We start from the raw sequence: 18,684 nt of genomic DNA, 5'->3' as shown, positions 1-18,684 counted from the left end.
CGCGCTCTGCTTACCTTCACCGCGTCCTCCACAGGCTGTGCAGGGACAAGGACAAGCTCCAGGGACAGTGTGAACCCATGGGAAGGGGTCTGCGGGGCTTTGGGGAGCCCCTGGTGGGGTTTGCTGATGCAGCCTGAGCCCCTCTCATTCCCCCTCTCGAGAAGGACGAGGAGGAGGAGGAGGAGGAGGAAGGGGCATCCCCTCAGCAGCACCCCACGTCTCTCCCCACTAAGTGAGCACGGAGGTGGGGAATGGGGCTGCGCACCAAGTGGGAGGCTGGGGATGGAGGCATGGGGATGGAGAGGAGGGGATTGGGGCTGCTTTGCCCCCCCCCAGCCTGGGGACCCTATAAATCCCTGGGGGGTTGGTGGCACAGCAGGGTCCTGCCCGCGCCCCGCATTATCCTCTCCCTCCTGCAATCCATTCCAGCGCGGGGGATTAGGTGGTTTTAGGGCCGGGTTTGAGTCAGAAATGGGATGCTTTCAAATCATCCTGCGTCAGTTGTGCCCTCTGTCACTCATGCAGAGGGGGATTAAAATAGATATGAAGATTATCGGAGGGGAAGAGGCACCCCCACCTGTGGGGGGCCCAGCTCCCCCCCCACCTCCCCACCAGGCACCACTTTTCCCTGCTTCCTCACCTTTCTGCTCACACCAAGGCCCCATTTCCAGCCCCTTTCTCTTAGCCCTTTCCAGTCTCCTTTCCTACAGCACAGGGGAGAGGCACAGCCACTGTCCCGCTGCTCTCCTCACCATTTCCCTCAGTTTCCAGCCCAGACCCATCCCAAAACACCCTTGGGCTCGATGCTGGTCCTGTGCCAGACCTGTGCCCAGCCTGTGCTTTGGACAAGTGCTGCTGATGGGCTTTGAAACCGAAGCAGTCCCCGTCCCCTGTCCTGTGTCGGGTTGGCATTTCTGCCTGGTGATGCCAGGTCTCCCTTGGTGGAACCTGCATCCCCTCGGCCTCACTGAGCGTGGTTTTGGTGTGAATTTGCCCCATCCTGGGTCTCTCCAGCAGTCCTCCCCCCCAGCTCCCTGTTCTGCAGCCACCGCCTGCCCCTGCCCCATTCCCCGCAGAAGGAGCCGGGGCTGTGGGTTTAATCACTTTACGCATGTTTATTTGTATAATTCAGAGGAGAGTGCCTCTTCCTCCCATCTGCCCCTGCCATCTGCTCCCCATGATATTTCCGAACAATCCCGGGCTTTGCAAATCGATCGAGTGGCGCAGGAAGGCAGCGAAACCTGCTGGGGATGTCACCTCCGTATGGGCAGCATCTGGCACCACGGGTGCCTTTTCCCGGTGCGGGGGGCGGCTGCCGGAGGCCGTTTTGCTCCAGCCCCTGTGAGCAGGGAGCACTGAGCTGTCTCTGCCTCTGGGGGCTCATTGGGGACCCCACCCAAAACGTCCCCTTCTCACCCCAAAGGATGTTCCTTAGCCCACCTTGGGCTAGCAAGATTATGAGGGATAAGCCCGTGCCCAGGATCTGAGGATGCCCAACACGGGCTTCCCGTAGCCCCCAGTTCTGCCACCCCCTGGGGCCCTGGGGCTGTGGCTTCCTTCCGAGGGGACAGGATGGGGACAGGCAGAGGTGCTGGCAGGGGGGCACTGGTGGCAGGGAGAGCGGTGCCCCAGGAATGGGCCCTAAATTCGGTGTGTGTGCGTGCACATGCGTGTGTCTGCGTGCCCTTGTGCAGCCCCATCCCGGGCCAGGATCGCACCCCACAGCAGTGATTTTTGTCACAGACACCCCGGCCAGGGGTAGCCCCTCAGGGGGGGCCCGGCACCCCCCAGCCATACTGCACCGTCCCGGGGGTGTCTGCTAAATGTGCCCCCTCCCGGGAGCATCTTCCCTTGGAGGGGGTCCCTGCCCCCTTCAGCGGTGCCCAGTTTTGGGAGGAGCCCCCGGTAATTCCCCTGCCCCGGGGGCATCTTCCCTGGGGGTGCCCCCCCTCGGGAGCCCCCGGCTGCTGTGCCCTGATGTGGGGAGGGGGCTCTGGCTCCAAGTGGAGACCCGCGGCCCCCGACCCTCCCCGGGGCTCTGGACACAGCCGGAGGCATCAAATATTAACGGGGGAGGCGGAGGTGCCAAAAATATTCAAAAATACCCCCCCCCCCCCCCCGACGGGGGAGCTGGCCCAGATCTGGACCCAGAGCCTCAGCCAGGGCTGAGTCCGGCCCCTTCCCCTCCCCCCCGGTGCCACAACATGGCCCAATCTATTATGCAAATGACCCCGGAGGGTTTATTACGCAAATGCCGGGGGGTGGCTCCCCCGGGGCTGGCCCCGGCGGCTCAGAGGGGCCGGCGGTGATGGAGGGGGGCGCATCGGCCACCGCCTCCAGCCGGGTGCCCAGGGGCTGCCAGGGAGCGCTGCCCCGTCCCTCTCCCCTCCTGTAGGGCGCAGGGAGCGCAGCCGGGCCGGGAGCCCCCCCAGCACCATGGGGAAGCAGAACAGCAAGCTGTGCCCGGAGATGCTCCAGGACCTGCGGGAAAAGACCAAGTTCACCGACCTGGAGCTGCAGGGCTGGTACAAGGGCTTCCTGAAGGACTGTCCCTCGGGCATGCTCAACATGGAGGAGTTCAAGAAGATCTACGCCAACTTCTTCCCCCACGGCGACCCCTCCAAGTTCGCCGAGCACGTCTTCCGCACCTTCGACACCAACGGCGACGGCACCATCGATTTCCGAGAGTTCATCATCGCCCTGAGCATCACCTCCCGCGGCAACCTGGAGCAGAAGCTCCTGTGGGCCTTCAACATGTACGACCTGGATGGCAACGGCTACATCAGCCGGGAGGAGATGCTGGAGATCGTGCAGGTACGCACGGCCCCGGGGTGCGGGCATTTTGGGGGCAGGCGCCCCGTGTTGGTCCCTGTGCGGGGCTGGGTGAGCCCTGTGGCTGCAGGAAGGAGCAGCCCCCCAGGGCAGACCCTGCTCCTTCATGTCCTGGGGCCAAGGTTTCCCCTGGGCACCCTATCCCGGGGCTTTTCCCGCTGCCCATGCATGTGGCAGCCACCCCGAGGACCTGGTGCAGGCACCCAGGAGCTGCTCCCCTTGCCCAGACCCCAGCCCAGCAGCAGCATCAGGGGGTGACTCGTGAGGCTGTTTCATCAACATCTTGGTGGGCATCTCCCAGCGAGAGCAGCTCCCAGCTGCCTCCTGCAATCCAGCTCGTTCCCCCGGGACAGACACAAGCTGTGCTGGGAGAAAAATCACCCCCAAGTCTGGGTACATGGGCAGGGACTGGTCCCAGTACGGGGAACCCCAAGCCCTCTGCCCCCCGCCTCGGGTTGGTGGCAGGCGCCCACCCCTCTCCCTGCCTCCCTCTCCCAGGCCATCGACAAAATGGTCTCTGTGATGAACGTGCCCGAAGATGAATCGACTCCGGAGAAAAGAACGGAAAAAATCTTCCGACAGATGGATACTGATAACGACGGTAAATGAGAGGAGATGGAGGGGATTAAGGGAAAGGTCTCATGGCTAAATCCGGGGGTCTTAGAGGGAGCCGCATGCACACTGATTAAATGCCTCGCGTCCGCTGGGGTGGCCGGGGGGAGCCCCAGCAGCCGAGGGGAGGATGGGGGGGGGTCCCTGTTGTGTGTTGGTCCTGTGTGCCCCTGTGTGTCCGGGATGGGGTGGTGGCCGCCGCGCTGAGCCATGTCCCCCCTGCAGGCAAGCTGTCGCTGGAGGAGTTCATCATAGGTGCCAAGAGCGACCCATCCATCGTGCACCTGCTGCAGTGCGACCCCCGCGGCACCGGGCAGCTCTGAGCCCCTCCCCAGCCCCCCGCAGCCCCCTGCCACCCCCCTCCTGCAGCCGGACACCATCGCCCAGCACGGCACCAGCATGCACACACTGCACACCTCGGGGCCGGGCCAGCCCCTTCCCCATGGCTGGAGCACAGGTGGGGGCCGTGGGGAGGGGGGGGCGCTTCTGGTCTTTTAATACCTGCAAAATAAAGTTTGTGTCAGTGCAGTCAGCAGTGGGGTGGGGGTCGTCAGTGCTGAGGGGAAAGGGTTCCCTGCAGGGTTCGGATCCAGCCCAGTCGCCTCCTTGCTGCAGCCCAATGCCACAGGGATGGGCTCGTGTCTCAGCCAGCAATGAGCAGCATCCAAGGTCCTGTGTCTGCTCCAGAGCTGGGAAACGCAGTGGGGTGGGTGCTGGGATGGGGCTGGGACCCATCCCCTGCTCACAGCTGGGCGGTTTCCACGCTGTCCAGGCTCAGCAAGCCCAGGCAGAGCCCGGGGTCAGGGCTGTCCACAGGGGCTGTCTGCAAGGAGACCTGCAAGCCAGAGGGGCTGCTCAGGGCAGGACCAGGGACGGAGAGCTTCAGGTGGGCAAATCCTGCCCGCCCTGGGGCCCTGAGCCCAGCCGGCTCCATCCCAGCCCTGCACGGGGGCTTAGAGGGGATTCACCTTCTGCCGGCGCACCCTGTGGCAGCAGCAGCTGAGGTGGAGGAGCTCGACGGCGAGCAGGAGGCAGCGGATGCTGAAGACGACCCCCAGCGAGCCCAGCATGAGGGAGATGAACCAGAGGGACAGCGTGGAGCTCTGCGGGGACGAGGGCCATCAGATCCCCGTGTGTGCCCCCACCTGCAGGGCGGGCACGGTGCGGGGTGGCCACGGGCCCAGCGGGACTCACGTAGACGCGGGTGGGATCGAAGGGGCACTGCCGGGCAAGCGGGGCGAGGGCAGCGTCGGTGAGGGCGCAGGGTGCCAGCAGCACCCGGCCCCGGCTGCCCAGCGTCAGCCCGATGGCGACCGCCAGCCCTGGCAGGCAGGACAGCGAGCCCAGGCTGCTGCTGGCACTCAGGGCCAAAACCGCCCATTTCTGCGGGAGGGGAGAGACGAGGGAGAGCGGCGAGATGGGGCCACGCACGGCCACCCGCCTGGGGTGGTCCCCAAGCGAGGGGCTGTGGGATGGAGCCTTGTAGGGCTGCAGGGTCAGGGCTGCTTACGAGGGCTGCAGGGGCGAAGTAACGGGACAGCATGAGGGCAGATAAGCCACAGGAGATCGTCTGCAAGGAAGCACAGAGAGGTCATCGACAGCAGGGACGTTGACATTGTCCCTGAAAGCTCAGCCCCCTCCACCCAGTGACCAGTCCCTGTGCGTTTAATCCCCCTGTTTCTGTGTGGGGAAGGCCTCTTAGAGCCGGGAAGGGGGGACGGAGCAGTGTCCGCCCTGCATCCATGTTATATCCATCCTGCACCCATGTTACATCCATCCTGCACCCACCCCCTGCCCCCCCCGGTACCAGCAGGGCAGCGATGGCCGAGGCGGTGTTCGAGACGGCGTACTGCAGGGACACGGCGTCCCGCAGGCTGACCACGAAGCGCAGCACGATGCCGTGGACGAGGGCTCCCGTGATGAAGTTGAGGTGCCCGATGATGAGGAGGATGAGGCCCGTTTTCATGAGGACCCTCTGGTGGCTGCCGGGATCGTGGTGGCCTGGGGAGGAGGAGAGGGGAGGCTGAGCACTGAGGCTGCACGGCACAGGGTGACCAGCACAGGGCATCTGGGGACAGCCCCAGAGGAGGTGACACGGCAGTGGGGACGAGGAGGTGGCAGGGTGGCAGCTGCTGGCAGCCCAGGCATGCAAACCACTGCCCCAGCCGGCTCCCCTGGGGTCAGAGCCATGGTGTAGGGACAGCAGCTGTGGGAACAGGGGTCCCTGATGGGGACCAGCCGCTTGTCCCAGCACATCCCGGGAAGGAGTGGAGCTCCTCGGAGCAATGCAGCCCCCACGGATGGCTGCCCCAGAGCTGGGCACGGGCACTGAGCACTCTAACAAATAGATGCAGCAGTAGGGGAGTGTTTCCCCATCAAGACTGGGGCTCATGTCGGAGCCGTGCAGGGCTGCCCTCCCTCCGTGCCTCAGTTTCCCCTGCAGGAGGCAGGGCTGGAGCCGCAGGCAGAGCTCAGACACCTCCTGTAACGATTACCACACCAGACCCGGACTCACCCACTTGGCACATCTTCAGCTGGCCGCGATCAGGCCATCAGAGCCCCTCAGCACCCCCAGGACCTGTCCTGCGCTCAGCCCCTGCACCGGTGGCTAAATCCATCGGGGTCCCCCTGCACCGGGGCAGGCCCAGAGCTGCGATGAGGCCCCAGAGCCGCTCTCCTGCTGCACCCCGCTGCGGCTCCACTTCTTGTCAGACCAGCTCCGGGATGAGCAGAGCAATAACTCCACCTTCGCCTGCCTACACACAGGGGAGGCACGGCCCCATCCCCACCCCTGCGCTCCCCTTGGCGCCTCACACGGCGCTGGGCTGCACCCTGCGGGCCTCTACACCACACCTCGGAGCCCGGTACCCCACAGGGAGACCCCTCCAGCCACATCCTGCCCAGTAAAGCACCAATTCCGCCTCAAATTGCCATAAGGAAATGTCCAGGGGCCTGCACAGCACCACAAGGCCCTTCCTTGCCATGCTTGCTGCACAGCTCATGGCAGACAGGAGGCACCAGTGCTTTAATTACAGGCCCCGGGAGCTGCTCTGGGGACAGGCCGGGTGTAGGGCAGCCTCCTGGCCTCTCCCTCATGTCCCGACAGAGCCATGAGGCTGCCTTAGGCCTCCTCAAGCACACGGCCGGCTGGCCCAGTGCTTTGGGCAGAAGAAGGCTGGCACCCCCACTGCCTAGAGGCAGAGGAGGAGATGCACCCCTTTTCCCCAGGCCTGGGGCTAGGGCAGTGTTCAGACAGTCCAAAAGCAACCACGAAGGGAATTTCACCGTAGACCCGTGGAAAGGATGAGCAGGATGCGAGTCGAATGACATCCAGAGTCTTTATTCAAATAGTCCTTTAGGATGGTTGCAGACATACAGACACATACATATTTACACTCTTACACACCTCACAGAGCCTGAACCAATAAATTAAAACAAAAAGAGGGTGGGGGATTGTTGTGGTTTTTTTTTTTTCCTTTTCTTTTTTTTTTGTCACGTAAGAAACGACGACTCCCTGAGGCGAGGCCAGGGAGCCAGCTGAAGAATTGCAAACAGAAGCCAACATGGACACAACCCTGCCCCAAAAGATGCAATAACAGCGAGTGTGCTTTTCAGCAGGAGGCCACTTCATACTCTGGCTTCGATGCACTCCAGTTTGACTATTTCGTCCAGCCTGCACCCCTCGGCTTGGGCACAGTGGCTCAGGTGGGCACTTGGGCTCTCGGCACCTCTAGCTTTGGGGGTCTGCGGGCAGGCGGCTGCAGTCTGAGAGTGGGGGGAGTCGCACTCGTCCGAGGTAATGTCTGGCACGTCGTCCGACTGGCTGTCGGAGCTCTCCAGGTCGCTCCGTATGCTCTCAGGCTGGGCCAGGGTGATGTCCCAGGTTTTGCTGGCAATGCAGTCCTTTTGCTCACAGCTTTGGTGTTTGCACATCTGCTCCTGCTCACCGTCCTCTTCCTCCTCCTCCTCCTCTTCTTCCTCATTCTCTGCCATTTGGGTGTGGACGTGCAGAGAGTCCTCCGTGCTGCTGCCGCTGGCCAGCTGGTAGTGACTGGGCTTGGCTTCGATGTCCACCTGGATCTCCATGTTATTGCACTCCCTGCAGAAGCAAGCACCCCCGCGTTACTGCACAGTCGCTGGTTTTGGCCGCAGCCTGGGTCAGCACCTCGCTGGGCCAGGAGGACCACGCTGCCCAGACAGGAGCAAGATGCTGCTCAAAACCCCACAGCATCTGGGACACAGCAGCACCCGCTGCTCTCCTTGAGTTCCTCCAAACGGCAGCTGACGTCCCCCCAGGCTGAGAGCCAGGAAATGAATCAGGGAAGCACTGGAGACCCTGAGGGCATCAGGAACAGCCCTGAGAGCCCCGGGCTGCAGATCCCCTCCTCAGCCTGCACAACACACAGAGAGCCTACTCCCAAACACCCCCAGTCCTCCTCCTGCCCGAATAAAAGCTCAATCCTCCTGCCAGCTGCGAGAGCTGGAGCGCCCACAGCCAGCCTGGCACCCGCAGCACCTCGCAGAGCTCGGATTTTTCCAGGACACCCACGACCAACACCCTCCTCACCATCACACGTCCTCCTACCTGTCCTGGGGGTTGTAGGAGCTGATGATGGAACCAGCCATGGCCCGAGTGCTGGCGTTGTCACTGATTGCCCCCAAGCTGACCGAGTCCTTGGGGAAAATCTCTTTCTGGACGTCTGCCTGCACTTCCAGCCTGCAGGGAAAAAAAAAAAAAAAAAAAAAAGAGGATTCCTCAGAAATGCCTCAAAGGGTCCCCGAGTGGCACCAAATAACCCCTGTCATGAGACGGCAAGAGGCCATCTGTGCTGGTCTAGCTTGGCACAAGGGAGTTTAACCCCAAGGGTTCTTCTCAGTCTCATTTTTGGCTCCATTTAGGTAAACCCATTCTGTTTTCCATGACGAAGGTGAAGTTGTGTTTATGCCCATGACTCATGCAATTCCTGCGAAGAACAGATTTCCACAGATCTAGCACAGAGCCATGATTATATGCTGGCTGCCATATCAACACGTGTCTCTAATTACCCTGCAGACTGACTCACAGGCAAGTTTAAGAGGAAAACTGGTGTAACCTTCTGACTTGGAAAGCAGCAGCCCTGCCTGGAACAGCAGGCTCCCAAACCCCGAGGCTGGGATCAGAGCACTGGAGGATCTCTAAGTGGGCCGTGCAGGCATCTCTGTGCTATTCCCAACTAACCCCAAGCGTCAGCTCTGCAGTTTCACGGAGCTCAGAAGGGACAGAAACTTGCTTCTCTAGCTTTTGTCCTCCTTGCAAGAACCAGCCCAACAGCAGCTGCAGAAGTAGCCCGGTCTGCTGGGGCTGGTTATTCCACCACAGACCAAGAAGTAAAGCTACCAGGACACGACTGCCAAGCTCACAGAGGGCCACCCAGCCCCAAACAGAGCCCCAAGCTAAGCCTGCTCAGCCAGCACAGGCCCCGGGAGCCTTCACCCCTTTCTTGCCATGCCCACCACCCCATTTACCTGCTGTACTTGCCCTTGCCTCCCGAGAGGACACCGCCGCTCAGGGTACCCCCCGAGAGGGCAGCGAAGCTGGCTGTCTCGCTGTAGTTGCCCTGCATCACGCTGAGCCCATCCGTGGGGCTCCCGCTGGTGCTGAGCACGCTGGTCAGCCCCTCGATGCTGCTTTCACCGATGCTGGGGTTCTTCAGGGCTCGCCAAGCATCAGCCACTGAGGAGAAGAACAGCACGGGAACCAGTCAGCAAGGGCACCAGCCAGATGTGATGGTGCTGGCAGGGCTGAGGGCTGGACACCAGGCAGCGGGCTTCTTGCCTCAACCAGCTCCGTGCCTCTTCCAGGGCAAGGAAGGGCCAAGATTTGGCTCAGAGCTACGCAGCTGATCACCAGCAGGTGACTGAAGTAACTCCTCCTAGCCAAACCCAAGATGCTCAGATTTGGGAAACACCAAGCCTGCCACCATTCCATTACAAGTGGCAGTGGCAGGGCCTTTCCTCCTCCCCTTCCCGCTTATCGCAGTACCTGTGATGGGTCCCTCATCTTCATCAAACTCTATCTTCACGCCCTTCCCGTTGGCGGTGCTGACTCCGCAGCCCCCACCGCGGCACAGCGAGATCGGCACCACGCCGTAGACGTAAGCCAGCATGATGGGGACTCCGATACCTGCACGCGAGGATGTGCTGAGTTAAGAGGGGCTTACGGCCGAGCTGGGCTAAGCAGAGAGGATCTTTGGGGTAGGGGCTCTCAGTTGTGGTTATTTACCCACTTTGCATGCCACGGGAGATGGACGGTGCCCACTTACCAACACTGACAGCAGCGATGACCGGAGAGGCGATGACAGACAGCGTAACCCCACCGGTAATGGCCAAATTCCTCTTGTGCTTAGACGTTTTCTTTCCCTCATACCTGCTGTGGATCTGAGGGAAGGAGAAGTACCAGGTGAGAGCAGCACCAGGCCATAAACAACAGCCAGGAGACATCCACAAGCTTGTGCTTTTACAGCTGCATTAGCCCCGAGAGAGCCCCATCGCGACCACAGATCTCGCAGATCAGATCTTGCAGGTGGGTCTGCGTTCAAGAAAAAGAAGAAGCTACAAATCCAGCGCTGACACCATTTCCTCCCTCTCAACGCCTCTTTACTGGCGGAAGAGCACAACGTAGCTCAGGGCAGCTGGAGACCCCCAACAGCATCAAAACGCACCATGACCTGTGCCTGTGTGCTGCTTGGAGCCTGTCACTGCCCCACAGAGGCCCCAGCCCCAGGAGGTGCCAAAAGGGACCTGGTTTCCCTTCCCAGTTCAGGGTAAAGGCACAACAGCAACGCAACACGCGTTGAGAGAACTTCAGCCCAGAGGGCTATCAGCCCCCGTCCTCCTCTCCCCTCAAAAAGCCCGGAAGATAAGGCAGGGTTCAGAAGAGACAGCTGAATTTTGGTTCTGTGGGGAGACCCGCCCTTCGTATCAGCTCTCAGTTGCTGGTCGGATGCCTCGAGACAGAGACCGCCCCGAGCCACGGATCCCTCAGCTCCAGCCTCGTGCATTTACCTTCCTCCCGACGTACACGGGGATGCCGATGACCATAGCAGGAATGGCGATGCCAGCAATGAGGGAAATGCCTACAGGAGCGCCGATCAGCGTGCCCAGCTGCCAGAGAATCTTCTTTTTACGACTCCATGGCTTTTTGCCCCAGAATGTGCAGCCAGAGGGGCTTTATGGAAGGGAAAAAAAAGATGTTAAAACCTCAGCATCCCTGAGAATCCCTAATTCAACTTCCACGTGAACAAAACCCAAAGCTTAGGAAGTGGGTAGACAACACAAAAAAAGGATCCTGTGTCCCATCAAGATTAATTTGCTCCTTCCTCCAGGTGACTATCACACCACCAGGACTATGTTTGATGTCCACTATGCTAAGAGCTCTCAAATGCAACATATCAGGAGCAGAATTTATTTATTTTTTTTTTATGAAGAAGTGTAGTGTGGGAAGAAAATTCACATCTTTGGGTCAAAAAAGAGAATTTTGCTGACTGATTGTAGACACAAGGGGACGAACAGCACGCAGCCAAACGCCTCCCAGCCCCCAGAGGAGCCCCGCGCCCTGCTCCGGCCCCCACCTGAGGTAATGCAGGTCCGAGATCTCCTTCATGCAGAGCCAGCAGAACTCGCAGCCGCACACGGCGCAGGTCATATGGTTGCAGCTCCCGTCGTTCATCTTGATGATGTAGGCGCTGCAGCGCGGGCACGGCTTGATGTCGTCCGCTGCGGGGAGGAAGCAGGGCACTGAGTCGGGCTCCGTGCTGCCAGGAGCCAACGGGGGGGCTCTCACTGTGCAGGGGACCCCTCGCTTTCTGTGCTGGCAGATCGCCCTCGTGCACCACCAAGCGGGGATGGTACAACCAGCTGGCTGGGACGTTAGCTTATCATCAGGGTGAGAAGATAATGCTGATGAGACCGAGCCCAACGAAATGATCTGCCTGGACAGCAAGGACTGGGGGCAATACCAGCCCTCAGCAGCAGGCAGTGGGGCAGATGCTGTGCAGCCCCCGCTGGGCTCCTGGCAGGGCAGGATGGGGGTCCTGCATCTCCCCCTCTGGTCACGCAGCATCGGATGGCAGTTACACAACCACTGTCTGCACAGCGGGTCGGGGCTTTGCTGGCAGCCTCTCTGACACTCAGCAAGATGAAATCCAGCTGCTGAGACCGGCCCGCACCTTATTAATCACTGCGCCGAATCCAGCAAGAATGGGGTGGGGAAAAACCGCTGTCTCAGGAATCTCCCTTCCAGTGGCTAAGCGCTAAGCTCTTCCTGGCAGGGATCTCCTTTAGGAGGGTGAAAAAAAGCTCAGGAACCAGTTTTTGCTTGCTGGTTTGTACCACAGGCTGTGGTGGTATCCGAGCTGTGGGTTCTCAGGGCCCTCTAAGCCTCGGGATGCAGCTGAGCCACCTCGAACCGCTCAGGGCAGCTCCAGTGCGAGCACCAACATTTGAACTCCTGGCACACAAGGCACAGTAGTGTTTTGTCTGAGGGGAGGGAGGGACTTTAAGAAATGGCCTTACTGCCCACTTCCAGAGTCAACACGGTTATTTTTAATGAACACTAACTCAGCAGCTCCTACGAGGCAGAGCAGGAGCCTGTGGGCTGGCATTTTTCCCCTGTACGTGACATTACGAGCACCTAACAGTGCACGCAGTCAGGCTCCCCACGCAGGGCTAGGCATTAACGCCGCTTTCTACTACTGCAAGAGGCAAATTTCAAGCTGCACCAGTAAAAAGCACCTCATTTGTTCACCATCTAGATCAGCGAGAAGCAAGAACATCCAAGATCAAAACGGCCACAACGTGGCTGGGGCGGAAGAGGGGAGCTGCAGCGCCGAGGAAGGACCCGAGGCACGTCGTCACCCATCCCCGACCCGTTTCATGTTCTAATTTCTTGCAGGAGCCCACCGGGCTCGCTCTAACCCCGGGAGAAGGGGAAGTGGCTCTGGGGTTCACAGCCGCTCTCACCCACGGCTGCCGGGGACCCTCAGCTGCGGCACGCAGAGCGCTCCCCGCGGGGCACTGCCACCGCCCCGGGGAGGAAGTTCTGCACGACCGGCGGCTCTTTCTCAGCTTCACAGGCACAACCACAGCACCCAGTGAGCTACAACGCACGATCCATACCCGGCCCGGACTCCTGCCCGTAGCTGAGGCCCGACGTGTGCTTGGTCCGTACGCGGAGCGTCTGCGCCCGTTGCTGGCGGGCCATGTCGCAGGTCTGGTTGGGGTGCCATATCTGCTTGCAGTGATAGCAGAACTCCGTCTGGCAGCCGTCCCTCTCGCAGGTCAGCTTGGGGCAGCTGGCGCAGCCGTAGGCAATAACCGCGTAGCTGGGGAAGGAAGACACCCGGCCGGTTAGCAAGAAGCTGAGTTATCAAGCAACTGTCCCGTCATCCGGCCAAGTCATCGCGCCCGGGGGGCTCTCTCTCGCTGCAATTCTCCAACAGGCTGCTGCTGGAGGATGCCGAGCAGCCCCTGCCTTGCCTGGGGGGCACAGCAGCCCCGCTCCAGGGTCAGCCCATCCCGGGTAGCCAGCTCATCACTGCCAGGTCGGTGTTCCTGGTTGCTGCGCTCCAAATTCCTGCCCTCACCAGTCCTGCGCCTTGCGCTGCAGGGCCTGGAGGTGAGCAGTGCGAATTAGGTTACTGGGGGCAGGCAGCTGGCAATGCTGAGTCCTCTCAAGGAGCGCTGGCAGTCCTCACTGCCCGCTCATATGGACCAGACGTGCCCTGCTCAGCCTGCTCCCAGCACAGGCTCCTGCTCCATACACCCGTGGCTGCACACACACAAATACAAACACACACAAAACACACACACAAAAACCCCAGCTCCTCAGGACAGCCAGGCACATGGCCCAGAGGAGGCCAGGCAAGCTGAAGCCTCACTGGGCACTTCATCACCTAATGATGATTCTAAAAAAATATAATAAAAAAAAGTGGAACAAGCAGGGTTTCAATGTGAAGCTATTTCAAGAAGTAAGCCCTTGTTGATCCCCACAGAATTTCCTTTTTTTTTACAGAGGGCAAAGAATAACGCCCTGCTTCTGGAGTAAACCAAAACTGGAGTAAAACCAAGTGAATGTGCAAGAGAGGGAAGTCAGGGTGAGCGACCAGCTCGCTTTTTCTGCCGGTAACGCCGTGTTTCCATGAGGAAGCATGCACACAAAAGCCGAAGCAGCTCCACTACACAGGGACTGGCTTACAGTCAGCGAGGATGGGGCTGCTGCTACCGGAGGGGCTGAACCGAGTAATTCCAGAAGCGCCTTCCAGCTCTGCGACACCAGCACAAATACCAAAGGGTATTTTTGTTGATCATCCGCGGCGTTTTCGTTAGCGGCCAGAGGAGAATGGCTCCCATTTAGGATTTTATATTTAGAGCTCGCGTAGCTCGAGTTGTATTGCCTCTTCTCGGAGGCAGCAGCGTGAGAACCGCTGAATGTGTCATACCACAATGATTCACATCCCGTGGGAGTTTGAGCAGCTTCGTCCTGCCAGGGGACGACACAAGCACCCAAGAAACAACATCTCCGCGTGGAGCACCAGGCTGGGGGGCTCGACGGCAGGGTCCCCACGAGCATCGGTGGCCGTGCACCCGCACGTGGGGCCGGAGAGGGCAGAGAGCAAGGATGCAGGCAGCCAGGGGGCGGCCAACTTGACCAAATCGACTCCTACGCATCTTGTCCGGGGAGAATCCCACTCAGCATCCGGACCCTGCCACCACAAGGCAGCCACAGAGCTACCCCTGGCAAAAAATAAAGCCTGATCAGGCCAGCTGCGTTGGGACACGCTGCTATTTCAAACCATAGCAGCAGGCTGGGAAAGCTCGGCGTAATATATTAAGCAGCCTCGTGCTCTACATTAACCCCTCACTAGAGATTTAGGGTTTTTCTAGACACTCCAGCAGCTCCCCTATGAGACGAGACAATCCTCACCCTTTACATTTCGCTGCGAGAACCGAAATGACAAAACGTCAGGAACAAGCCCGCAGCTGCACGGAGAAAAACAGCCACACGGCTTCCTTCTGCGAGGGAAGGAAATCACCCAGCTCCAACCCCAAGGACAACCAGAAAGGAGCCATTGAAGCGCCGTGCCTGGGGGTGGCCGCTGCAGGATCCGGGCTGCCTCCGTCTCCACCTGACCGCTGACGCGCCGCTTTGCTCAACGGCTGTTTCCTGGCTCTGCCCCGGCAGAGGTGAAAAGGGAAACTCTGACTTTCCCCCACGCAGCAGCAGCAGCAGGGACGGTGAGCGCCTGCCCGAGACCCCAGCGGGCCAAGGGAGGGCAGAGCCCAGCTCCCAGCCCCGGCCTCGGAGGAGCCGGAGCCTCGCCAGTCGCCTCCAGCCTCATTGAGGAGCTCAGCCCACGCAGCCCGCTTGGCTTAAAGCTCCTCTTGTTCTCGCCAGCTTCTAGGGGAGACGCAGCGTGACAAACGCCAGAGAGCAACGCCGGCTGATTGTAGCAAGGGGGGAGAAAAAAAAAAAAAAAAAAAAACACACAAAAAAAAAAAAAAAAAACACAAAAAGCTGCAAATATAGAAAATTATCGGTATTGCGACTGATGGTGCATCAATTGGCCAGCGTTCCCATGGCAACACGCTCCGGTGTGGTGCCGGTCCTCCTCCTCCTCCTCCTCCTCCTCCTCCTCCCGCAGCAGCACAGCCGAGCTGGTTCCCTTGCAGCCCGCAGTAGGTGTGCAAGGCAGAGGATGCTGCGTGCTCACACCACGGCTTCGTCTGCCGCCGCCGCCTCGCAGCTCCCGCACCCGGTGGTGGGCGACATCCCCCCCGAAGCGCCCAGCACCCCAAAACACCCCCCGCCCCACTGCCAGGGGAAAGCCCGCTGTAAATAATTCACGGCCTGACTTTATATAAGCACAGCGAAAGGCACTTGCTGGGAAGGATGAATAGGGAGATTAATTCCTCCTGCCGCCGGAGGGCCGGGTCCAACAGCCTTTGTTCGGTGCTCCCGATGGATGGCACCGGTGGGCAGCGACCGGGGTCACCTCTCGGGAAGATGCCCATGTCCTGTGTTCCCAGCGAGGATGCTCTTGTCCACCAGATGAGCTATGAAGTGCCGTGGGTCTGCGCAGAGCCCCGAAGCCATGGCTGGACGGGGATCTGCTCGGGCTCCTTTCGAAGAGGCAACCCCAACTGCAGATGGGGTGCTTACACCCATCCGCAGCCCACAGCAGCGCAGAGCTGAGGTGAGGTGAGCAGGATGGGGTTTTCTCCACCCAGCTGATGGCGCAGACAGCGGGGGCATTCCCTCCAGCACCGCTCTGCGGGCGGCACAGCCGGCGCGACGTCCCCAGCGACACCGAAACATCAAGACCTGGCACCTGACCCCGCACCAGAAGCCAGCACCGCTATCTGCTGTTAGCTCTGAAGAAACGAGCCTTTATGCAGCAATGCTCAGGGGCCCCAAAACGGGTAACCTGAGACAGGTTAACTGGTTTGCACAGGAAGGTTATTACGACACTCTGATTCAATTTTCACAATCCTCCCACCACGCTTTCCACTCTGACTACTGGGTCAGATTTTCCTTTCATGTTCACATTACCCAGAACTGCAGCTCACGCTGCCTTCCAGCCAAACTTCGCAGCACTTCTCTAAGTTTCCCGAAAAAAGCCCTTTTCCAGGCAGCTTTGCCTTACGCGTAAATAGAAACCTAACAGAGTCCATCCAAAGGAAAAGAGAAGAGAAAATGAAAGCAACGCGCAGACGAGTACAGTCATCGAGGCTGGGTGGACTGACTTCTGGACAGACAGACGTTTCCTCGCTTAGGCAATGGCAGTGAGTCAACATCACTCCTCCGTGCCATGCACTCACGGCCCCGCTGGATAGAAGTGACCGTTCACGGTTCCTTCTTCCCCCCCCTGCAAACCGCAGGCTGCCCCGTGCAAGGAGCGCTGCAGCTCGCGGCGATCCACGCGGCTGGGAAACTCCAGGCTTCCCATTTGGGCCGAAAAAAGCCTTCTTTTAAATCAGGGAAACGATGGCTCAGCTAAAACCCCCTCCAAGTCCCATTACAAGGGCCGTGTCTGTCTGGATTTCCACGCTCCCCAAGGTCAAATCCCGGGATTTTATTGCGGATGGATGGATGGATGGAGCATTGTTTTGGTACCTGCTGACTCTCCCGAGCAGGTTGCTGACTGGCCAGCGAAGCAAGCCTGCAATTAGGGATTTTCACTGAACTCCATGTGAACAGAAGCAGGCGTTAGTGGCAGCACAGCACCAGGGGGGAGCTGCCCCTCCCTGGGCAGGGTGGGGACAGCAGCACCACGGCAGGTCCCACCTCCCCAGGCAGTCCTAGAGTCCCCTATAGGGACACAGGGACCCCCCTTCTTCGAGCTGTCCCAGCAGAGAGGGGACATAACCCAGTAGTGACAGCAGACCCCTCCCAGGCCACCCCACAAGTAAGGGGACAGACAGACCCCTATGAGGACAGGCAGCCCCCTGTGGGAACAGGGACACCATTGCCCCCTGAACACCCCATCAGCCCCCTGTGGGGTCAGGGCACACCCCTGATGCCCCAGCACATAGGGGGGCAAACCCTTGTGGGGTCTGGGACCCTACTGGACACCCCAGCACAGAGAAGTGCAGCCCCTTGCGGGGTCAGGATCCCCCCAGACACCCCAGCAGCCCACTTTGGGGTCAAGGACACCTCTCCCAGACCCTCCAGGAGCCCTGTACTGGGTCAGGACCCCCCTCCAGTCCCCCTGTATGGGGTCAGGACCCCCCTCCAGACTCTTTATCATCCCCATACGGGGTCAGGACCCCCCTCCAGACCCCTTACCATCCCCATACGGGGTCAGGACCCCCCTCCAGTCCCCTTACCATCCCCATACGGGGTCAGGACCCCCCTCCAGACCCCTTATCAGCCTCGTACAGGGTCAGGACCCCCCTCCAGACCCCTCATCAGCCCCGTGCGGGGTCAGGACCCCCCTCCAGTCCCCCAAACAGCCTCGTACAGGGTCAGGACCCCCCTCCAGACCCCTTACCATCCCCATACGGGGTCAGAACCCCCCCCTCCGGGGCCACTCACCCGCAGTCGGGGGCCGGGCACCAGCGGCAGTCGGGGTCGGCGGCGAGGCAGCGGCGCAGCATGAACTCCTCGTACTTGGCGACGAGGTGGGGGGAGTCGCGGAGCAGGCGGCGGATGTCGGCGGGGTTGAGGCGCTCGCTGCACTCGGGGCAGCAGATGTTGACGCGGGACTCGGTGATCTCGATCCGCAGGTACTGCCGCAGGCAGGCCCCGCACGAGCGGTGCGGGCACGACAGCAGCCGCGGCGCGTTCTCCGCCGGCTGCCGCACCAGGCACAGCGGGCACTCCAGCTCCTCCTCGCCGCTCCCCTCCGCGCACACCGCGGGGGGCTCCTCGGGGGGCTGCGGAGGAGGAGGAGGAGGAGGAGGAGGGGGCGGCGGCGGGGGGGGAGGCGGCGGTGGGGCCGGTGGAGCGGCGGGGGGCGGCGGGGGAGGCGGCGGGGCGGCGGCAGGCGGTGGCGGCTCGGCCTTGGCGCGGCGGCGGCTGCCGGCGGCGGAGGCGGCGGCGGCGGAGAAGACGCTCTGGAAGGAGAGGCGGCGGCGGCGGCCGGGCTTCGGGCACTTGGCGGCGGCCGAGTGGATGGAGGAGGAGCGGGGAGACTCGGAGTCGCGCTCGGAGCCCATGGTGGCGGCGGTGGCAGCGGTGGGGCTGTTCCCGGGACGGCGGCGGTGTGCGGGGTCCGGGGGTTCCGGGGGCTCCGAGGCTCGGCGGGTGCCGGGGCCGCGTCCCGCCGGGCGCTGCCTCCGCCGCGCTGCAACGACAGCGGCCCCGCGGCCAGTGGGCGCCGCCCCGCCCCGCCCCGAATAACCCCGCCCACATCCCGATAAGCCCCGCCCACATCCCGCATAGCCACGCCCACCTCTCACATAGCCACGCCCACCTCCAGCACCGCCTCGCCCATCTCTCCCTTAGGCCCCGCCCACCTCCGCATAGCCCCGCCCCTCGCCCCGCCCCTCTCATGTCGCCGCCGCCGCCATTTCGGTTTTGGGCAGCGCCTTGTGCCCCAGTTCCCCCTCACTCTGAGCCCCAGTTCCACCCCACAATGTCCCCCAGCTGCTATGGGACCGCACGGGTGCCCAGCCCGGTGGCCTCAGGGCTCCCTGCAGTGGCCCGGTCGTGCAGTGGGGTGCAGGAGCACGGTTGGCCCCTCAGAGCCCATTTTTCCC

At 61.2% G+C, this 18,684-nt stretch overlaps 3 protein-coding genes across 3 annotated transcripts; 1 reads left to right on the top strand and 2 right to left on the bottom strand.

Moving 5' to 3' along the window:
- Positions 1–2,236: 2,236 nt before the first annotated feature.
- On the top strand, positions 2,237–3,976 carry HPCA (hippocalcin). The gene is made up of 3 exons (XM_027443815.3): positions 2,237–2,814; positions 3,331–3,433; positions 3,670–3,976. Exons 1-3 carry the CDS (start codon positions 2,437–2,439, stop codon positions 3,765–3,767), a joined length of 579 nt encoding a protein of 192 aa, XP_027299616.1. The 5' UTR covers positions 2,237–2,436; the 3' UTR covers positions 3,768–3,976.
- On the bottom strand, positions 3,862–6,236 carry TMEM54 (transmembrane protein 54). Its single transcript, XM_072027319.1, has 6 exons — positions 5,960–6,236; positions 5,252–5,445; positions 4,955–5,014; positions 4,639–4,827; positions 4,413–4,547; positions 3,862–4,279 (listed from the first exon to the last, which is right to left on the bottom strand). The coding sequence occupies exons 1-6, from the start codon at positions 5,970–5,972 to the stop codon at positions 4,187–4,189; spliced, it is 684 nt and encodes a 227-aa protein (XP_071883420.1). The 5' UTR covers positions 5,973–6,236; the 3' UTR covers positions 3,862–4,186.
- A 532-nt stretch (positions 6,237–6,768) lies between these two features.
- On the bottom strand, positions 6,769–18,269 carry RNF19B (ring finger protein 19B). The gene is made up of 9 exons (XM_038167363.2): positions 17,519–18,269; positions 12,601–12,806; positions 11,055–11,199; positions 10,489–10,651; positions 9,747–9,861; positions 9,467–9,607; positions 8,950–9,157; positions 8,030–8,161; positions 6,769–7,543 (listed from the first exon to the last, which is right to left on the bottom strand). Exons 1-9 carry the CDS (start codon positions 18,139–18,141, stop codon positions 7,072–7,074), a joined length of 2,205 nt encoding a protein of 734 aa, XP_038023291.1. The 5' UTR covers positions 18,142–18,269; the 3' UTR covers positions 6,769–7,071.
- Positions 18,270–18,684: the final 415 nt, after the last annotated feature.

The sequence above is a fragment of the Anas platyrhynchos genome, chromosome 24, assembly GCF_047663525.1.
Source record: "Anas platyrhynchos isolate ZD024472 breed Pekin duck chromosome 24, IASCAAS_PekinDuck_T2T, whole genome shotgun sequence".
Taxonomy (NCBI): domain Eukaryota; kingdom Metazoa; phylum Chordata; class Aves; order Anseriformes; family Anatidae; genus Anas; species Anas platyrhynchos.
The sequence above is the reverse complement of the archived record's forward strand: the minus strand, read 5'-3'. Positions and strand labels throughout refer to the sequence as shown.

Bases quoted from the DNA above. Each gene is read 5' to 3' on its own strand.
- RNF19B (XM_038167363.2), bottom strand. From the start codon at position 18,141: ATGGGCTCCGAGCGCGACTCCGAGTCTCCCCGCTCCTCCTCCATCCAC. The intron at 9,608-9,746 runs GTAAGTGGGCAC...CCTCGCGTGCAG, and splicing joins CATCGCTGCTGTCAGTGTTG to GTATCGGAGTCCCCATCATG. The intron at 8,162-8,949 runs GTAAATGGGGTG...TTTTCCCTGCAG, and splicing joins GGCAAGGGCAAGTACAGCAG to GCTGGAAGTGCAGGCAGACG.
- TMEM54 (XM_072027319.1), bottom strand. The intron at 4,828-4,954 runs GTAAGCAGCCCT...CCCCTCCCGCAG, and splicing joins ACTTCGCCCCTGCAGCCCTC to AAATGGGCGGTTTTGGCCCT. The intron at 4,280-4,412 runs GTGAATCCCCTC...TCTGGCTTGCAG, and splicing joins ACAGGGTGCGCCGGCAGAAG to GTCTCCTTGCAGACAGCCCC.
- HPCA (XM_027443815.3), top strand. From the start codon at position 2,437: ATGGGGAAGCAGAACAGCAAGCTGTGCCCGGAGATGCTCCAGGACCTG. The intron at 2,815-3,330 runs GTACGCACGGCC...TCCCTCTCCCAG, and splicing joins AGATGCTGGAGATCGTGCAG to GCCATCGACAAAATGGTCTC. The intron at 3,434-3,669 runs GTAAATGAGAGG...TCCCCCCTGCAG, and splicing joins GATGGATACTGATAACGACG to GCAAGCTGTCGCTGGAGGAG.